Source organism: Mya arenaria, chromosome 3, assembly GCF_026914265.1.
Source record: "Mya arenaria isolate MELC-2E11 chromosome 3, ASM2691426v1".
NCBI classification, from domain to species: Eukaryota; Metazoa; Mollusca; class Bivalvia; order Myida; family Myidae; genus Mya; species Mya arenaria.
The window spans coordinates 15275454-15291430 of record NC_069124.1 but is presented as its reverse complement, the minus strand read 5'-3'; the positions used below and the strand labels follow the sequence as shown (position 1 = coordinate 15291430).

The window sequence follows — 15977 nt, the reverse complement described above, 5'->3', positions numbered from 1 at the left end:
ATAGTTGTTTGAAAATGTGCGACATCCTTTCAGATACCTGCCTCACATATTATACAATTATTGACCAGTGCACCATTGAATATGATCTGATATTAACTGAGAGTCATTTCGATCGAGGCTTGGTCATATCGATCGAGGCGTGGTTATATCGATCGAGGCGTGGTCATATCGATCGAGGCGTGGTTATATCGATCGAGGCGTGGTCATATCGATCGAGGTGTGGTGTTATTAAACTTTATTCGTAAATTAAACTAAGCGGTATTTACTGGGCATTTCTTTATAAATTATATAATTAATCATTTCTTTTAACCATTTGTTTATATAAACCCTTGAGTAAGTAGTCTACATGCGTGCAGACACTGAGCTCACTGTAGAATAACTCTTATTCTTATTGTATGTAAAACTATACTTTTACACATTTGATACATCATCATATGGAAAACTCAATTAAAAAAAGCGGTATCTATTGGGCATTTCTTAAACCATTCGTTTATTGAACCCTTGAGTAAGTAGTCTACATGCGTGCAGAAACTTAAATCACTGTAGATCAACTCTTATTCTAATTGTATGTAAAACTATACTTTTATTCCTGTTGATTGCAAACTCTTAACATGTTTAGAGTGTGCCCAATCGTATTTTAATGACGCATGGTCCTATGAGTTCCAGGCATGGATAGTATTCTGAAAATTACTAGAAAAATAATCAAACGGGTGCTATTATGTCGAATTTTTAAAAAGCACAATACATGGAATTAAATGAAGCATCTGACAGCGAGACGTCGTTTTCCTCCCCAACATGAGAGTTCTTGTTCCATCTCATGTACTCGGTAGTACATTCGTGCTCTCATACAACCTGCGTCGGTACAGTCGTTAGTAGTTATCCGTATCCAGTCCTCAGTGAACGACGACCAGTCTTCTAAAATCCTAAACGTGCACTCCGCTAGGCTGCTCTCATTTCCGTTACACTTTACATTGGTTATAAACATTTCCAACTTTCCAGGAAATTGTTGCATTAAAGCGACTTCATTATCAACATCAGTACCATTCAAAAGCAGGCTGCCATCTCCATATCCAAGTTGTTTACATACTATGGCTGCAATCTTTTGTCGTTCTTGTATACGGCTATGGCGAAGGCATATTGCGCCTTTTTTATCATCTAGGGTGATTTCAACAAGCCCATTCCCTTTATCTGTTCCATTTACTAGCGCGAAAGCAAAACCTGTATTTAAAGGAAATAAATTAAAACGTAGTTATCATGAAACACTATGAAAGATTATTCGATGATTTCCATTATTGTTACATATAAGTGTTTGCAAATGTAAAATTAACACCCTTGTACCCGTCTGGTTGTAACAGTAAACTGGAGGAATTATGTTGTGTAGAATGCAAAGGAAATAAAAGCAGATAACAAAGGTAAAATTATGATGATAAGCAAGACAAGAAAGCACCATGATTGGAACCTTAAATATCGTTAAGTAAGCGTTTTGTTGTATCAATACACTGTAGATATTCTGTGAAATAAAAGTAAACTACTGGTTAGAACTGGCATTGGTCATGAAGATCAGATTTTGACTTTACTATAAACATAATTAATATTCAAAGTATGCAAGAAATCGAGATGGCCGCAGACGAGGCATGCTTCAACACAAGCATGCGCTTTAACTCGTTTATATCTGTGGCCTCAAATACTTAGAGCCAAATGCAAGCGTTCTTTCCCATAATGAACAATCAGATAAATATAGCTAAATGTGAGCCTATGATAAGTACCTGTTAGCTAGAATAAAATTAGAAATACGGAAGCCTAACTTAAACAAAACTTAAATACACAACCGTCTATACAAAGCTTAAATAAAGTAGCCTAGAACAATGTTAAGTTAGCTTAGCCTTAACTGTTAAAAACTCGTAGCATAAAATATTAACATTGAGCAGCCAAAGCCTAACTTTTGCTGAAATACCCGTATCCAGAAATAAGGTTAAGAACCATTGGTAAAAAAATCTAGAGCAGCCTAAGCTAGACATATGCTTAGGTACGCATGACCTAAACTAAGCTTAAGCTCAACAACAAAAAACGTATGTACCCGATTTGTTGTAACAGTAAACTGCAGGTATTCTGTTATTATCGCAAGAACCAACTGAGCCCCAATAGATTTTTCCACATTTTCCTAGATTCTTTTCGGTTCCCTTGCAAGCAATATTTGCTAACCATGGAACTCCTAGAATATTATTGAAATAAACAAACATTTTGAAATGTGTTTTTTTTTTTCTAAAATAATGAAATCGATATATTAACTCTATTCTGTTTTATACTGGAAACATTTTATCATACAGAATGAGTTTTATATAAACAGTAAATCATCAATGATAACCAAACTCCGAGATATATTTGAAACGGAAACCGTTCTTCTCATTCGGAATTACATTATAGTAAAATATTTGTTTTACCTAGAAGTGGGACTGTTGAATATTTCGTATGCCTTGAATGGAAGTACGCAGATCCACCTTTATATTCCATCTCCTTGCAAATAACTGTCGCTTCTTTATCGTCAAAACCATTAGCGCAGATAAAGCCCGAATTATCAAAATGTCTAGTGGTTACTTTTCCAGATGGATGTATCTTTAATTCATAATCTGTAAAGAATGCTTTGAGACTCAGTTGTTTATGAAAAACAGGTAAAGACAACTACATATTGAGTAATCAACAATTCAACTAACACGAACAACTGCATACCATCGCATTCCGAACAAACATGATTCAAACTCTATCAGACGTTTGATAAGAAGACAATTGTGAACTGTTTCAGTCGTTTCTAAACAGAAACATATGAGTGACAATTTAGAAATTCATTCAAGTAACAAACTGTATGCGATTGAATGATCAAACGTGTGAACGACAAAAAAGCTTCAACATACCTTCATTTTTAGGATTATTTGAGCACGCTACAGAGGCGTAATGTCCACTTGTACAGTTTGGAATGTATTTAACATAATCGCATTCGAGTAAATCTGACTCGATACCAGTACATTTAACATTGCTATAAATAATGCTGTATTCCATCCTTCCGAAAGCGGAGCAGCATATGCTTGTCCCGTAGGCGAACCCAAGAGATCGACACACTGCTTGTGCAGCAAGATCATCAAAACCTTCCGCACACACAAGGTGATAGTTATCCCTGTCCCATACTTGAACTGCGCCAAATGTCACATTTGGTTGGAGACGAACTGGTAACGATAATAGTGATGTGAAAAGAAAGTAGCAACGACTTTACCATTTTGATAATTAATTATAATTTCATATAAACGCATATTGCAACAATTAAGAAATATACATTCGTATTAATGAATTATGTTTTTACATCAATGAATTCATGTTAATAAGGGGTTTTTAATCGCAAATTCGTATATTTGCTAAACATATAAAATGTATAAATACACAATCCTTCTGCTTCATCTATAGCCACCGGAACGTTCCAGACTAGGGGTTCTTTGTCAGACCCTCATTTTCTAATCATAAGCTTCAATTTTGAGCAAACTAAACAGATGCAGTAGTAAGCTTATCTTGTGCAATATATCATACAGTTCATTTCGTTAACTTGAACAAATGCAAAATTGACCGTACCTTTTTTTGAACAGAAAACGTACGGCATGCAGTAAGCATTGTACTGTTGGTTCGTAACATTGAAATGTGCCGGGCAGGAGAAAATAGACTGCTCTACCCCAGTACAATCAATGTTGTACAACCATAAACGCCCTAACAAAACAAGACTTTGAACACACATATAAGATCAAACCACCATTTAAGATGTTGGTCACATACGTAATTAAAACATACTAGTTGTTGAAATTTTCACTCATTGATTTAAACATTATCATTAAATGCTATTTAAAAAAAAAACAGAACTGATTTGAATAAAAAACAGTCATGCCTGAATTATTAAAATCACTTCTAAAAGAGAACCATTTTGTTAGTATTGTACCTGTTCCTATTGATTTGATAACCTTGGTACCAGCATAACCATCTTTAAAACCCAAGTGCCGACAGGCTACCCTGGCGTCCATATTAGTCCAGTTCATATCGCAGATAACGCCCCATTCACCGCTAACAGAAACCTTTACCATTCCCGAATTTGGCGATGTCCCTGACTCAAGTTTTATCTCGACACCTACAACAGGCATCATGACGACCGAATGACCTTATACGGTTAGACAAAGTGGACGGTTATTGTCATTTCACACACTTACAACCGACACGTCTTTTATTATAGTATGATGTTATTAATTTGGTCATTTTATATTGGCCTATTGGTCTAATGTGTGCTTATGAGTCTTACAATTGTCATAGAAAGCGATGACATTATATAAATTTTCATAACTATTAATTAACAGTTTAAATCCAGCCATAACTTATATTTTAAAGTTTTGGAAATAGTTTTTCCCTTTGAAGGATCCCCCGTTTAGTGTATATTTTAGATGTACCTTTATCAATGCATATAAAGTCAATTTATTTTGATGTATTTTGTTTGTTAATCCATATTTGCATTCATTTAATTGTTTGTATTTATCTAACATTATTAAATTGGATGTATTAAATCCATTTCCTACCTTTTCATAATTATTTTCGTTTGCCAACATATAAAAACATATAGCAAACATGCACTTTAGTATGTTTTTATTTCAGTCAATCTGTTGTTATATTTTCTATTTGTATCTGGATTATACGACAAAACTTGATTACAACTCTGACAAATGCTCTTTTAAATAATTCGTTATGTCAAAAATTCATGTTTGTTTTTAAAGTGATTGTTGTATCTATGAACATGTTAAAAACTACTTTCTTAGACTAGAACAATGCAAAATTGCAGAATAACAAAACATATAAACAAGGCCCTGTATAAAAGCACATTGTTGAAGATTAAACAGGCTCCAAACAATATAAAAATGACTAACATTACACTACTTTCAGATGTTGTCAATTGGTAAACAATGTGATAAATCTAAATAAGACCTCTCAGTGGGCTTCCGTATGTCTCAATATACGTCTGCAGCAATTGCTATACCTGTTCCATTTGTACAATGGACTTGTGCGACGCTGCGAGATCCCCTAAATGAGTTGTCTTTCCACAGAGGAGGTTTTTCATCAAATTTGCAATTTTCGATGTGCCCTTCTGTTCCATGACATTGCACTTTTGACATCCAATATGGGTATCTGGGATCTTTTGTTATAAATAACATATATTTGTGTAAAACATTTGAAACTTCAGAGACATGTCAAGTTTCTTGGAATGTTAATAAATCAGGTTTACAGGCACAAAAATCAAGTCAAAACAAACAAACCGCAGCAAGGTCTCACTTATCATACAATCTCTTCATTTAAGGAATGAATTGCGGGGTTGATGTCATTATCGGGGTATGAACGCAATTGGGTTGGTCAATGTGTGTGGAGGCCGAAGGACTCCACGCGTACTTTGACCAACCCAATTGCGTTCATATCCCCGATAATGACATCAACCCCGCAATTCATTCCTTATATTTACACCAATAGTTCAATATTTCATTTAATTGTTAAAACAATACTTCATTTCATTTAAGAAAACCTTTCAGTAATCCGTTCTTACCCATTCTGTAAATAGAACGACCCGATTATAACCGGAAACAATTTTTTTCAAATGACGTAACAATAACGCGGGAAAAGATCAACCACTTGAAATCACTTAAAAACGTAAAATTAAAACACTTCTGGTACCAATATATTTAAAATATAATAAACTAACACTTTTAAAAATGTTGATCTATATTTTACGGGACTTGCAGACACAATGCAACCAATAACAAGATCAATAGCTTTCATGTATATTGTTATACAATGAATTACGATCTGAACATATCCGAAGATGTTGCGTTCATCGATTGATGAACGCAATTGCCGAAAAGCAGTTCATTTAAGGAATGGAAGTTGAGGTGTAAATATTGGTAAATGTTGGCCTTATTTTATATTTGGTTCGGTGTGAACGTTTGAATTATTTACTAAAATTCTATATGCAATGGATTGTAAAGTAATTTAATCAATAACAATACATTACACATGCTAACCATCAATGTCCTCTGCTATTCGTATGTACGTTTTATAACTATTATAACTATAATACTGGCTAGAGTCGTCTGTAATTGATAATTTAATTAACGATATACCTGCATTCCGGGGCCCGAGGGCGACTCCTGTTTTATAACCTTGCTGTTGACACATGACCTTGGCGTCATCATCGTCCCAATATTCAGGGTGGATGACCCCCTTTATTCCGTCTTTCTCCACATACACTATTGAAGGTGACTGATCAATGGAAAGGACCTTAATTCCTGCATTGCGATAATAGATACAAAATATATACAACGGTTTTGCTGGTATGTGTGCTGCGATCGCTTTTTGCTGTTTTAAGTTTCGAAACATACACAGGAAGATCATATCATTGACTGAGAGGCTGGTTTAAATTATATATTTGTCTTTGATATCGTCAAACCACTAATAACAACATTAAGCTGCAATACTATAAGAAGTTGGGAACAATCAAATATACGAGTGAACAGCTAAAAGGCACGTTTTATATTACATTTCCGGTGTCGTTACCTGTGTTTCCTATAGGGTATTCGGAGCAAACAACAGAAGAGTATTCGTAGGTCTTGAATGATCCTCCCAAACATGCTCCATGTGCACTTACACAGGAATACTCGGTGTGGAAGTCTCTCAGGTTTGCCTTTACGTAGTCACAGTCAGTAAAGTTAGTTTCATTTCCACTACAATTAAATTGGTGGAAAATGGGAATGCTCTTTATTCCAAATAATCCTGGAAAAAAGTCCTTGCTATATGAATAACATTATTAGCAAGTCGATATGACGTCCGAATTAATTCGACTTAAATCGATATTGAAAATAATGCATTAGTTGCACGGCAAAGCAACGCTTGCTTTTCAAAGATCTGAGGTAGAAAACTTGTATTTGCCTAAACAAATTACCTAACGGTAGAAGTTTGCTGTTAGGAAATCTCAGTTCTCGACACACAACCAGCGCCTCTCTTTCGTCGAAACCGGTATGACCCATGGTGAACCAATTCGTATCGGCAACATAGCCGGGATGATACATTTCAACGACACCAGCAATCATTGTGTCGTTCTCCCAACCACCAGAAATACGCACTGTTGTTATACAGCAATATGCAATTAGAGTAAATACATTTTGAAAAATGTTCCTTCAAAGCACAAAAAAGATCATACTAGACAATCATGGAAAGGGCAACACCGTATGCATTCAATTGTGGATCATTGTCATACATTGATCGCGACTGGTCAGAACATAATAATTACACTATGGACATTTATATATTTAAATACATTGTGAAAAAATAAACAACGATATTGTGAATAAAAATAAATAATTTTCTTTCTTGCCTTGGGTTGAAATATGGAATATTAAATGATACTTTTACTGCAAATTGAAGAGTTAACATAATTACTTCTTTTGAATTCATCTCTTAATTTTAGTAGTTACTTCCCATTCATCAAAACTGAGCACTTCACCTTTGAACAATTAAGATATGTCAAAATAAAAATCTGATCTTAAAAAAGAATTGCATATCATTACCTTATATTCTATCGTACAACACATAAGACGTAATCAAATATTCGAACACACATTCTATATTTTATAATATATTTCCTATCTTTTTAACAGTCTTATTTCGTAATACGATTGACATTGAGTGGGATTTAAAAGTTGTGTATCATACAACATTTATAATGAGATAAACTATACAGTTTAAAAACATTTTGATACGATATTACAATCAAATCAATAATTTATCTTTATTCACGTTACTAAAGCACTACACTTTGAAAAAAAAGTACACAAAGGCGAAAAAGATGACTACACTGTAAATGACAAGTACACTGAAAACATGAATAAATGATAACAATATGTACGAAAGTGAAAGACTACACTGTGAATAAAAAAGTACACTGAGTATGAAAACAAATAACTTCATGGTGGATCGAGGCATGTTTTACACTTTGTACGAAAAGGAATAAGTACACCCTGGACGAAAATAAATAAATGTACAGTGGACAAAAGAATAACTACACTATGGACGAAAACAGATAAGTTCACTGTGGACGAAACTAAATGAGTACACAGTGGACGAAATGAAATACTTTTACTGGAATTTGTCTTAGATCGTAGATTGTAGATGTCTTAGATTTTACTCGGCATAACAATCAACGGTACAATTTGATAAGATTACCCACGCTCAGAATACTGAAAAAAACACTAGAGAAATCATGTTAAAAAGTCGCATATCTAGTGCTTCTAGACTATATTTTTATTACTTAACATGGCTAGCGCTTTCACTAAAAAAAGTAATTACTCAGCTCTTTTAAGAAAACGTACCATTACTGTAGCACACCACACCAGCAGTACTATTCTCTTGTAGACATTCGAAATTGTCTTTAAAAGACCAGGAGCACGAGAAAATGGATTTGTGGTTGTTATCACACGAGAGGCTTACAGCTAGCATAGTCCGGCCACCATTTGGATATATCCTGGTTAAGGTTTATAAACGACTTAGTTAATATTTTAAATAATGTCCTATACAATCTAACTCATATTTAAAGTTATGTTGAATTATATTTCTAAATCAGATGAAGAGTGTACTCAAAACCAACCTCAATCAAAAACTGTTGACCACATCTTACTTTTTAAATCATTGTATGCAATTCATTTTTTCACAATGCCGTCCTTTCTCCATTTGTTTGGAAAAGCACGACATTTTCATGGGAAGTATGATACACAAGCTTTGAAAGTTAAAAACAGCATAAAACACGACCAAATAATGAATAGACAAGTTCTGTTAGTAGGAAATATCTTATCTGTAGTGTATTTTGATACGTTTTGCTTTTATTAACGACTACGATTGTAATTGAGGGTGTTTAAATATATTATATTTCGTCTACTATTGCCACCTTTATTGTGCACAAAGTGTTTTAATAAGAAACGTTATGTATTTTCAACTTCTTTAAAAAACATTGCTCACTTGAAAAGTAGCTATATTCAATGTGTGTATTAAAAGGTGATCAAGTAAGTCAAATCGGTAGGAATAATTTGTTAAAAAGGTCAGCTTAACTTATATATCTTATATCTATAATCAACTATGTGATACGATAAGGAAATCCTCGTACGTTTGTTTCGAATAGAAACTATTTAAGATAAATGTGGAAATTCAACTATTCATGTTATCAATGTTTTGTTACTTAATTTGTATTTCGAAAACCTATCACGGAGTGCCAAGACATGGTTGCTGTCTTTTGGGCAATATGTTTCACGAAAACTGTGTCAATACCTTCCATACTTCTTGCATAAGATTCGTCGTTAAGAAAATACATTAAAACTCGTAGTCTGTGGCAATGTTTTTGAAATTGGTAATATATACCTTGAAAGCACAAACCAACGAGCGAAAGTGTTTAACTAGAGAAGTAATGCAATATATGTAAACACACTCTTGACCACCCATTATGTACATGTAGACGCCATAATTGGCATTGACTTGTAGGTTAACTAGAACAAAGCGTTTTTAAAATTTGATGGACGCGTCAACATTTGTTGCGACATTTTCACCGGGCAACATGCCTTTGAGAATGCAGTTTATGTTATCAACTCAAAGATTAATGAATAAACTAGTTCAAATTTCGACACAGTAAGTGTGTAGTTCATCTTGCCGTGCTTCTTCTGGATCTGTTTGTTTATGAATTTTCAAAGCTTGTTGTGTTTTCCTGAATAATTTGGGAAACGGGGATAATGTGGAGAGAACCAAATACATACACAGATCCAATAATAAAAAGTGGTCATGCTACAAATAAACATATCAAATTATTTGCTTACTTTGATGATATTTCACACCTCTGGTCATGTTTTCCACCACAAACCAGTGTTATCCCACATCTAACCAATGTAACCTCAATCACTTCACCCCGTATCGACTAGACATGTTATTTTCATCAAATATTGGTACTTGTATTCTGTTTATATTTTAGGAACTAGTAGAAATGATTTTGATAAAAATGCATATTTCCACTCAGGGTACTTGAGAGCAAACGTCACTTGTACAATCCTCTCAATACTCCATACTATCTCTTTGATGCACTAACTACATAACGTTGAACATATGCACACTTAACGTGAATCACAAAACGTGTTATACCTGTCTTTCCCATCGTTGAAGCCTAGTTGTCTGCAGATTGTGCCAGATGGACCATGCCCCCACTGTATATCCCGCTGATGTTCACATATTGTGAAATTATGGTTGTCCACTTGAATCTCAACCACACCGGAATTTGATGTACCGTTCATTCGTACAGTAGGCTCTGAGGAATCAAATCATAGTGCTTTATTGAACACATAGTGTATGGCTGTTATCAAGAAGTCAATGCATGTGTTTCAATGGAAACAATAAAGTAAAAAAATGGGGAAAATGTTAGAATAGCTAAGTGGCAGAATTGCAAAATGATCATATCAGAATGCTAATTAATATATACGCAAGTAATAACAATCCCGGCAAAAGTAAGTTTTTGTTCTGGAATTATATGAAACATACAACCGTCTCACGCACTGATTTGGTTGTAGCATATAACTCCGGCATTTTTCCGTCTCTCCTTGCAACGTCCTCCTTTGTCATATCTGCATTTCATTATCGAGCTCTCATTGCCCTTACAAGCAATTTTCGGACGAACTAAATTCAAATGTCTTCCAGAACTCATGTTCAAAGCGATTCCTATCTGAAACATATTTTGATTTATTTATATTCATTGTAAGAAATATAATTTCGGATACAAGAAGAATAGTTTAAAATGACAGGTATTCATACTCATTATTTTTACTTGTTAACTTAATTTATGAACATGACATGTCCAGGTACCCTTTATTGTACATTGAGCCTTTAAGGACAGAACCGGTACCTTGAACCCAAGTTGCGTGCACACAACTTTTGCATCGTTTCTACCAAACCCATCCGCACAAAGGTTATGCCACGTTCCGTTTTCATGAATTTGGACCATACCAAGGAAGTCATTGCCACGTATGAGGCGCACTGAAAACAACCAAGACAGTTAAAGGTTCAAATCTACCTGAAATTTAAAATATGTTGTCTACACGCATTGCGTGTTAAATGAGTCGTATTTAATATCGTAAAGTCGATTGAATTGTACAAGCAGATACATTTACATATACTCTGTGATATGCAAATTGTTGATCCTGTCTGAAAGAAGAGAAATGTAAGTTGCAGGTATGACGTTTATTTCGTTATCATCGTCGAACACTGACTTGTAACGGATTTAGTAAGCTTATGTAAATAAAGTGGAACGGAATTGGTTCTAGGTGTAATCGATGTAAAGACCGTTCAATAAATTACCAGCATGGCAGGAAACACGACATTGCGGCGTTTCAACAAACGAATGGATTTTCGGAAGACTAAAATTGACATTAGAGGATCTAAGAATCTTGGACTAATCTTAAACTGTTGTTGTGGTTTTAAACCCGAATGTCGTTGATTTGAAATGCCCGGAAACATGAATACTATAATTGTAGTGAATTTAAGCGCCCTTCTTCTCAACCTTGGTACCTTTAACTTATGCTTTTATACTTGTAATGGTTCCAACACGGACCGTCCTTTATCTAAGAAATCCTATATGATACAGTAAACGAGGTTGAAACAAGGTGTCACCTGTTCTAATTATCTTGGACTGATGTACAACTTACTTGAAATGGTGATTTTATTTAGCATATAGTTGTAGAGGTTAAAACCAGACTGTCTTTGATGGAATAAGCTTTGACCTATGTATATGTCACGGTACCGATACCGATAAAGGTGGTGAGGAGGTGTGTAAGCATTCCGGTAGCTTAGTCGGTAGAGCACTTGCCATGATAGCGAGGGGTCGCGGGTTCGAGCCCCGATCTGGCTGCACACTTTTCTCACCCCGTGACATTTGTCGCCCAACAAGGGACCGTGGTAGCACTGTTTGGCAGTATAACGCGCTCTCAGTGTTAATTATGTGAATTCCTAAGCACTGGTGTTCCTCAAATTCGAGGACGAATTTCCAGTTTGCGGGGAAGTATGTCACGGTACCGATACCTATACAGGTGTTGAGGAGGTAAGCGGTTCGGTAGCTCAGTCGGTAGTGCACTCGCCCTGATAGCGAGGGGTCCTATTCTCACCTTGTGACAAATAACAGTTATTTTTGTTGTCCTTGATCTAATTGTCTTTGATTATAGGTAAAAAATGTGAGCGGCTATACCCGAACTAACCTTGATCAAAGAAGTTTGGACAAATAAATGATATAATGGTTGTAGTTCTAATCGGACTGCCTCTAATATACAACATGGACTGATATATTTTATAATGGTTGCAGTTCTACGCGGACTGCCCCTGATATACAACTAAACTGATATATAATATAATGGTTGTAGTTCTAACCGGATTACCCCTGATAAACAACCTGTGACTGATATAATTATAATTCAGTGGTTGTATTTCTGACCGGACTGCTCATGATATACAACATTGACTGATATATAATATAATGGTTGTAGTTCTTACTGGACTGCCCATGATATACAATATGGACTGATATATAATATAATGGTTGTAGTTCTAACCGGAGTGCCCATGATATACATTATGGACTGATATATAATATAATGGTTGTAGTTCTAACCGGAGTGCCCATGATATACAATATGGACTGATATATAATATAATGGTTGTAGTTCTAACCGGAGTGCCCATGATATACATTATGGACTGATATATAATATAGTGGTAGTAGTTCTAACCGGACCGCCCCTGGTCGAAGATGTTTGGATATGTATATGATATAGTCATAATATTTCAAACTGGTCTGTCTTTGATTTAAACGTTGAAAACATTTATTATAAAGTGGAAGTAGATCTAAGAGGCTTGAAATCGTTCGTACTACACTGCCCAAGTCCTTAACACTCGAGACTCATGTATAATATAATTATTGTAGTTATTTCTTGAATGTCCCGTTTCCTAGGATATGAGACTCATGATATCGGTATGATATATGTGTTGTAGTCCTTACTTGGATGCTCAAGTTCTCAGAATTTGAGACTTATGTTATATAAAGATAAAGTGAATCCATCCGGACTGTCCCTGAGACGCTTGGACTAATTTCGAGTACAGTTGAAGTGGTTTTAACATGAATAATAAAGTTCCTGTGGTTATAGCATTACTGTCCCTGGTCCCTGTCATTGGGCTCATGAACAATTAGCCCTAATGACTATAAACGGAGTGTCCTTGATCAAAGAAGTTGTCTGACTATGTTGAATTATATTTGTAATGGTTGTAAGCGAACCAGCCCCGACCTCAAAGCTTGGACTTCTACATAATACAGTTTTGATGGTTATAACCAGAATGTCCTGTTCACAAAATATTAAGGTATGAGATATTTGCTAGTAACCACTTACCTTCAGAAGAACCCACCACATTCATATATCCTAAATGAATGAGTGCAACAACAAGTGCTGACGTTGAAGCTAGAACGTTCTGAAATATCATAGTTCTTAGGTCTACATCCACTAAAACAAAGATACTTTTCTGCCTTGGCTTGTGCTTAAGTACAATTCAACAAAACCGCTTGTAATGTTCAGAATTCGTTTATGTTCAAAATTATAATTGATCAGGATTAACACGAATTGAAACTGCCATTGACGTTATTGGCAATTAAATTTTAATTTTAAGTTAAATTTCAATCCTTTATCGACACAATTTCTTAACACCTTAAACCACGCAACGAAATAGGTTTAATTATAAACAACTCGTGCAACGTGTTTGTATGATCAATGTAACAAAAGTATATAACTAAAACGATTATAGGCGAATGATTGTACAAAACAACGCTTCATCATTATGTTAAATACAATTTCAAAGCATATAATCCTGTTAACGATGTGGTTTGAAACGCGTGGTTGATGTTGAGTGAACACATACTACTACAGATTTTTTGTAGCATTCCGTGCATTCTCTTCGCTTTCTGATGAATATTGGTCCTATGCCTTTAAATGCCATTTTTGTAATTAACGTTTCTCACAAAGGTCTGACTTGATATAAATTGAATGTGTTTTTTGTGTTTTTCCTAAAGCTAACTTTAAGTAACGTCATTATTGTTTGTTCATAAAGTATATCAATAATACCGTAAAGTAAGGTTCAGCTCTAACATTAGATTTAGGTGTATCTTCGGGCAAGCACTCAAATGATTCCTATGCATTCCATATACACACAATTTCTTTATTGCAATTGATATATCAGCATTTGAATGCGTCTGTGCATGTATGTATTTAGTAGAATGGATTATCATAATTAAGTAGAACAAAGCTATAAATTTACCCGTCAGCTAGTCTATTTATAAAATGTTTTCAAGAGCCGTAATTCAACATTAAACCATTTTTCCATTTTTGAAAGTTCATATTAACAAATGAACGCGTCAAAGTCGATTACATTTGTATCATTAAAGTTGCATTTGCTTAGCTGAGAACTCTATTTAAAACAATTGCGTATTGTAAATATTACGAATTTAAAATCTGGGTATTTCACATATTAATATATTTTTTTTTGTATTTCTAAAGTGACACTCGTCTTTAAAATCAATATGAACATATTTATAACAAACCCATATTTTGAGTTATAAACCTTTATCTACTTACTAAAATGCATTTTGGGGAAATATTACTTTTTTTTTCATAAGAACCATTGTTTTCGATATGCATTCATCCTTTTCTGTAAATTGTCACAATTTCATTAATTGTTGTATAAATTATTTCGGGGTAAGAGTGCATCTTTTATTGTTTAACCATAATTTGTGCGCTTTCTTCTCTTATAATATCAGCTTATAAACAAACAAAAATGTGTGAACATTTAACAAACGTGATAACGTTAACATTTCTATACCATTTATTTCTCTTAATTATCTTTACCAACATTTTTCATCAATACAATCTATGAGAAAATATGATTCTTACATAGTAAAACGTTTGAACTGTTGGGCAACACAGGGCTGTTTAGTGGGAAAATGAGTTGAGTAAGTAATTGAATTATGACGTATCTATTTCCCTAAAGCTGGGGCCATCTGATACCTAAACGTTTAGCTGCTTCACATATTTTCACCGAGCTGTAATGCCAACAGTGGAGGTTAGTAATGCAAAACACATGCGAAATCAAGTTCAAATTATACAGTGTAGCGTGTTTGGAGATAAAGCTTGATTCTCATCATTCTGTGGCTTCGTGTTGTTGATTCCTTAGATGTAAAAGTCACTTGATACATGTGCAAAAATTCATAATAACTGGTGATTTATGATTCTTCTGTTGTTTCCTATACTGTTAAACAATGGCTGATGAAATATCGGCTCAATGAATTGTGTTCAAGCAAATGGTACATAAGGGAATTCCTTTGTTTGAATGTGAAATTGACCGAATTGAAGCGATGTATACATTTGACGACGACATCTGGCTTTGTGGATACCCTATATTAGGTGAGTTCTACTGAGATTCAATGTGTTGGAAAATTACTTAAATATTGACTTCAACTAAAGCAAAGGTAAATGAATACCTGTACTAACAGATATAGTATTATTGGGTCGACTTTGTCTGCTGCTGGAATACTGCATCACGGTTTTTTCATTTAAAAATAATACAAAAAAAAATAGAGCGCGGTAAATGAATTATTTATCTCTTTATATTTATATACCTGAAATATTAATTCTGAGATTACTAGACAGGAGCTCAAATTAACATTCTAGTTGCATATATATATATATATATATATATATATATATATATATATATATAGAGAGAGAGAGAGAGAGAGAGAGAGAGAGAGAGAGAGAGAGAGAGAGAGAGAGAGAGAGAGAGAGAGAATGCCGTCGTACAGT

General features: G+C 34.4%; 1 protein-coding gene across 1 annotated transcript; it reads right to left on the bottom strand.

The window, feature by feature from the left end:
* Positions 1-714: 714 nt before the first annotated feature.
* Positions 715-13886, bottom strand: LOC128228444 (scavenger receptor cysteine-rich type 1 protein M130-like). The gene is made up of 15 exons (XM_052939760.1): positions 13518-13886; positions 10991-11121; positions 10645-10810; positions 10237-10399; positions 8430-8581; positions 7004-7183; positions 6619-6834; positions 6186-6350; positions 5054-5209; positions 3974-4159; positions 3616-3747; positions 2910-3218; positions 2442-2627; positions 2078-2212; positions 715-1218 (listed from the first exon to the last, which is right to left on the bottom strand). Exons 1-15 carry the CDS (start codon positions 13606-13608, stop codon positions 752-754), a joined length of 2835 nt encoding a protein of 944 aa, XP_052795720.1. The 5' UTR covers positions 13609-13886; the 3' UTR covers positions 715-751.
* Between the last annotated feature and the right edge of the window lie 2091 nt (positions 13887-15977).